Source organism: Terrapene carolina, unplaced genomic scaffold (assembly GCF_002925995.2).
Source record: "Terrapene carolina triunguis isolate 2854851 unplaced genomic scaffold, T_m_triunguis-2.0 Scaffold236, whole genome shotgun sequence".
In the NCBI taxonomy this organism is placed as follows: Eukaryota; Metazoa; Chordata; order Testudines; family Emydidae; genus Terrapene; species Terrapene triunguis.
This window is the reverse complement of record NW_020664587.1, coordinates 6,352,649-6,358,648: the sequence shown is the minus strand read 5'-3', so window position 1 is coordinate 6,358,648 and position 6,000 is coordinate 6,352,649. Positions and strand designations below refer to the sequence as shown.

At 56.2% G+C, this 6,000-nt stretch overlaps 1 protein-coding gene across 1 annotated transcript in view; it reads left to right on the top strand.

Annotated features, from left to right (window-relative positions):
• PTPRU (protein tyrosine phosphatase receptor type U) overlaps positions 1–6,000 on the top strand; it is a 267,462-nt gene that overhangs the window by 225,827 nt on the left and 35,635 nt on the right. The window contains exons 20-22 of the mRNA XM_026657076.2: positions 3,529–3,565; positions 4,678–4,775; positions 4,872–4,988. Coding sequence (XP_026512861.1) covers positions 3,529–3,565; positions 4,678–4,775; positions 4,872–4,988 — 252 coding nt within the window. The remainder of the gene's footprint in view (positions 1–3,528; positions 3,566–4,677; positions 4,776–4,871; positions 4,989–6,000) is intronic.

Here is a 6,000-nt window from a genome sequence, read left to right as displayed (position 1 = left end):
GTCGGGCTGAGGGGCACACACAGGGCTGGGTGGGAAGTCCAGGGCTGCAGTAATCAGAGACGGGTGCATGGGCGGGGTGATTGGGGAAGCTATCCTGGATCGTGCCAGATGTATCCATCCCTCGAGTCGTTTGCATGGGAATTCAGTCCAACCTCAGTCCATGGATGATTATATGAAGCGCCGCAGCGGTTCTCCTGGGCCTGCCAGCACTGCTCAGTTTGCAGCGCGGGTGGGAGAACCTTGCAAACCTGGGGGCTCGCGCAGAACCTCTTTGGCAAGTTCTTTCCTGAACCGGAGCCAAGGGCCCTCGTTCCCCACCCCCCATCACAGCTGGGGGTCCCCCCGGCTGAGCATTGCCCCCATAGGGTCTAGGGGGCTGGGCTGTCCCGGTTAGTGATTCTGCCCAGCTGATCTAATGGGGTAGCGGGAGCAACGCCAAGTCCCCCATAGGCCGTTGCTGCTTCTCCTTGTCTCCGCTGTCTGTCGTCTGTGACCTGCTCCCACGGCTGCCGTGTTCTAATCCGTCTCTTGGACTGTACCTTACTAATCTGCCTGTCTCTGGTCTCTTTTTCTTTTCAACTTGTGTCCGATTGGGATCATTAAGATTCGGATAAACCGAGAAGTAAGTAGCCTGTATCCCTCTCCTCTCTTTCCCCCCACTTTCCTTTACTCCTCCCAAGACACCAACCTGGGGACTTCCTTCCAGCTTGTGCTCTGGCCCTGGTGCTAGTGGGGTAGGTGTGTACAGGTGCCTGTTAGACGGCACTCAGCTGCCCCTCAGGAGACTGCGGTTCAAGTCCTGCCTGGGCCAGAGACTCCGTGTGTGACCTGGGCCGGGTCACTGCCCCGCTGTGTGCCTCGGTTTCCCCGCCGTACACCAGGGATGGTACTTCCCTGCCGCACAGCGTGGTTGTGGCCTGGTTCTCGTTTGCACGCTCTGCACAGCTGCGGCAATGCAAAGGGGCCGTAGGGTGCACACGGATCACCTGTGCCCCCACTTTAAGGCGGCTTTGCCCCAGCTGAGTGGTGTAAAATGGCCGTAGTGCCAGTGGAAATCAGGCCCAGGAATGGCACATGGGTACAGAGGAGCAGTGGCCACAGAAGCAGACAGAAAGGACTGGATTGTCATCGGCACTGAGGCCTGGTTTACGTGGGAAAGATTTTTCAGTGTGACCTAAGATGTGACTTCAAACCAGTGCAGGGCTACGGGTCTGTGTCTCCGGCCGACTCGCGAGGGCTGCTTGTGGTTCAGCTTATGGAGCTTGGGAAGAAGGTTAAACTAAACGAACGATCCAAAAGAAGCGGCTCGTTTTTCAAATTGAGCTGAGATGTTTTTCTAAAGCTCTGTGCAGGGGAATGTCTTGGGACAGGTCTCTGGCCTGTGTCCCACGGGGGGTCGGGCTAGGTGATCCCGATGGTCTCGTCTAGCCTTGGAACCTATGAGTCAGTCCTGGAATAAGTGTGTCCACGCAGCACTAGCAGGGACCTCTTGGGTCCTGGAGTCCAGCCCCCTCCTATCACAGGCACCCCCTCATATCTGCCTGGGTCGCTCCACTGGTCTCACACTGTCCCACGCAGACAAGGCTCTTTACAGCCCTGCAGTAGCTGGAGAGGTCTGTGCACCAGTGAGAATCAGGCTGGCTCAGCGTCCCCCCTTCCACACCCGATCGCGGTTCTTTCTGACGGAGCAGGGGGGTCTGTTTGTACGTCTGCCCACCAGTCAGGCTGCCGTCGGAGGGGTTTTATTTCCTTATTGATCTCCAGCAAATGCATCATTACAGTCAAGTCAGCTTCTCCCATACCAGCAAACCCAGCCCTGGAAACCAACCCTGCTGAAATTGCACGTGATGGGTCTGCCTCTGGAGCCCTCCTGGTTCTGTTATTGGCCTCGTTAAGATTTGCTCTTCCCTGCTCAGAGTTAGTGACATTTGCAGTAACTGGCTCAGAGGACTGAGGAGAGTGGGGACATGACACGGGCCCACGTGGCTGCTTCGGACTGGGATATTACGAATAGGGCTCTCACGGTGACATTACCCGCAGCCTTCAAATGTTTGTCAGCGCTGCTTGTGTAAGCAGGAAGCCTGTGACCGAGACGCTTGGCCCCCGAACACCCAGGCCAGGGCTTTGATTGCTGTGGGAGACGGGAGAAGGGGCCTGGTGAGCGGCTTCCGACAGCAAATTGGAGTAGAGAGTGGGGCAGAGGGGGTCGCAGAGTCTGCTCCAGCATGTCGGTGGGGTGACCCTGGGTGATTCTACAGTGAAATCTCTCTCTCCTCTCCCCCTCCCCCCCTTTGAGGTCTTGTTTCCCCCCTTGGACTCCTCTTCCTCACCCGACCCTTTGTCAAATTCCTGCCCCCCTCTCTGATTGCCCATCTCTCCCCTCTTCCGAGGCCTCTTTGCTCCCTCCCCCGTTCACCCCCGTCCATCCCTCCTCATTCTTTGCACTTCCCAGCCCTCTCCCTTCTCTCCCCCGCCCTGCAGAAGGGGGGCTGCTCTCGCGCTGCTGCCTACCCCTAGCTACCGAGAGAGGAATTCCCCAGGGTCATGCCCATGTGCCAAACACCTCTCAGGGGTGGTGTAGGTAGACGTAATCCTGCTTCAGCGTAAGGGGATGGTCTAGATGGTCTCTTGAGGTCCATCCCCACTTGGTGCTCCGGGCGTGATCCCCAGCTCACACGTACTTGTGCGAACTCTCACCCAGCTAGTGTGCTAGAAATAGTAGTGGCGCCGCGGTCGCACAGGCAGCGGTGACACGGGCTAGCCGCCCCGAGTAGATATCCGTGGGGTCCTGGCTATCCTCTGCTGTCATGGCCTGCACTACCACAGCTCCGCGAGTCTGTCTCTGCAAGCTGGGCATCACGCTGTCAGCTCCTGGTGCGGACCGAACCTAGGGGATGATGTCAGAAAGCCCCCGCCTCCCTCGGGAGGTCTCTGGAGTTTGCCTAGTGTCCTTATTGACATGGACTGGGGGTGCGCCTGTTGACTCTGGCTGGGAACCTGTGTTTAAGGAAGGTTGTGTCTGGGGGCTTTCAGCTGATAGCGTCCTTTAGAGAACGCAACAAGCCCCCAGGTCCGGCCTGCTGGAAACTCTTAGCTTATGCATGGAGCATTGGGGAGTCTCGGCTCGAAGCCAGGCGTCCTACTGACTAGCCTCTGAGGGCAGTCAGTCTCTCTCAGCCTGGCATTGTCCGGGACCCAGGAGAGTTGTGAGCAAGAGGCTTTGGCTTCCTTTATGCCAGTTCGGATACCCGTGTTCAGAGGATGGTGTTTGTGCGGAGATCACTGCAGGGGAAATCTCACCAGCCTGAGCCTTCCCCCTGCCCGGGGAAATGCACAGTGCTGCCAAGTAGTCACCCTGTGCCACGGGCTTTACCCACTCACCATGGTCCAGTCCTCTGGCGAGCTGGCCATCAGCCCGGTCAATAGGAACAGGGTCTCCATGGCAGCCCCCACTGAGGGTGGCTCGTCAGCTGTGTCTCGACCAGGTCTCCTTCCCTAGAGGTTTAACAGAATCTTGTTCCGTTACAGGGTTACCACAGATCCAACCACTTCATAGCCACTCAAGGTAAAGTGCCTTCCACCTCCGGGCTTTGTCCTCCATCCTCTGCCTCTCCCAGAGCCATTGGGCAGACGGTGACCCATAGCTTTACCCCCAGGGGATGTGGTTTGGAATGTGTTAGACAGGAGATTCGATCCGTGGTTTGGTGCAAGGTGGGCTGGACACTGGACTTTCTGATCCCAGTGCAATAGCACCAAACCAAACGCCGGCTGGAAATTCCCTACTGAATAATAATCACTTGCGATCCTCGCGTCCAGCCCCGTTCTCCCTGCAGGATGCCCGGGGCCTTTGCAGGCCAAATGGGTCACAGCAACACGACAGAATTATTTAGGCCTGAGCCGAAGCACGTTGAAGTTAATGGAAAGACTCCGGTTGACTTCAGTGGCCTTTGGCTCAGTCCCAAAGTGGAGACGACTACCGGGTCTGATTGAAATGGAGACCAATGAACTGGCTTCTCTGTGAAGGGAGGTTCCATTCTCATTGGCTCTGGGCTACGTCAGGGGACCACACCACGTCAGTGGCTCACCAGGACTGTGCTCAGATCAAAAGAGTCCAGCTGTCACAACCAGCCCTGCAATTATAAATGAGTTCACACAGCTCAGTGCTCAGGAGCAACCCTACCATAACATGAGACGCAAAGCTAGCACCCGTGGGCAGCCTTGTCAGAGCCCACCCCTGCCTGCAACCCCACTGCGGGCAAGCAACCCTACCATAACAAACCGGCACAGCCCGCCTCTCACCTGCAGCTCTACAATAGCAAGGCAGTGCCCGCAATTCCAACACCCGCATGCAACCTTGCAAGAAAAAATGTCGCTGCATGCAGCCCCATTGAGTGTAAGCAACCCTACAATAACAAGAGAAAGTGCTGTCAGCAGGGGAAGATACCATTTCAGTGAGGAGACACATTTTAGCTTCAGACTCCCAAGGGGTTTTATTTACCAAAAAAAGTGAACAGGGGGAAAGGGAAATAGCATGATATTGAGACTGGAGGCTCTTCAGAGCCAGGCCTGCCTGTTGGTATATGTCTATACAGATCCTAGCCCACTGGGGCCCTGATCTCGGGGAGGCATAGTGGTTTCCTCTACGGGGTCTCAGTTCTTTTCCTCTTTGTCCTCCAGGCCCCAAGCAGGAAATGGTGTACGATTTCTGGCGCATGGTGTGGCAGGAGCACTGTTCCAGCATCGTGATGATCACCAAGCTGGTGGAGGTGGGAAGGGTAAGGGACCGGTCCCCTTCCTCTCCCCGACGGCTTTGGCTCTGCTAGGGCCCGTCCTCCCGCGGTGCTACAGCCTGGTCTGTTTGCTTGTGGCAGGTGAAGTGTTCCAAGTACTGGCCGGACGACTCCGAGATGTACGGAGACATCAAAATCACCCTGGTCAAATCAGAGCTGCTGGCGGAATACACCGTCCGGACGTTCGCTCTGGAGAGGGTAAGCGCCTGCTCTGGGCTGGCTCATCCCCGTGGATGCGGGAGGCCTGTTCTATCCCAGGTTAGGTTGCACCCTGGCTTGTATCAGCCAATCCCCTGTGCTTCCCAGGGAAGGGGATGCAGCCAGCAAGCACAGTCTGCAAGCTCTTTGCAGATGCTGGGGACCAGGCTAATCCAGGGACTGACATACAGAGAGCTACCACCACGCATGTGCATCTAGAGCCCAGCAAACAAACCGTGCTCTCATATACAGCAGTGTAAACCCGGCGTAACTGCCCTGACTTCACGGGAGTCACTCTGGATTACACTGGGAGCAGAATTTGGCCCAGGATGCTGGGGTTGGTCTTGATATGCTGAAGCGGGTTAGTTGTTCACCAAGGGCCTGAACCAAAGCCTACATCAGTCAACGGACAGACTCCCATTGACTTCAACGGGCTTGGGGTCAGCTCTGTAAGGATGAACTGGTTGGAGTACCCGCTACAAGACCTAAGGTCCTCCACTCCTTTTCTGGCCAGGACAGCATCGCTCTTCACAGTACATTCTCCTGGGCTGTGTCCTGGCCCATTTAAATGTCCCAAAGAGTGGGGCTTCCCCCCCTTCTCCTGGGGAGCCTATTTCTCCGTCCGCTCCGTCTCACCTTGGGAAGATTGCTATTTGCTTGCTGTTCAGCGTGAGTTTCCCGGGGCTCGGTTGCACCCCAGGACTCCTAGTGAGACTCTCTGTGCCCCACTCCAAGCCATGCCTGGCCGTCAGGCTGGTAGGAGGTGGACTCCAGGTTCTTTATTTACATGGTCACTGTTGATGATCTAATTTCAGGGTAAGCACCATGTAATTGCAGAGGGAATGAACGATTGTTTCCATCCTCTAGTGTGGAGTGCAGGTTGCATGGCAATTACTGTACTGTACGGTACCTTGGGACATAACAAGTGTAATGTACCCCCTAATCTACAGGAACATGAAATTACTGTCTCGTTACGAGCTAGGGACCAAACAGCTTCCTGGAAACGAGTGCA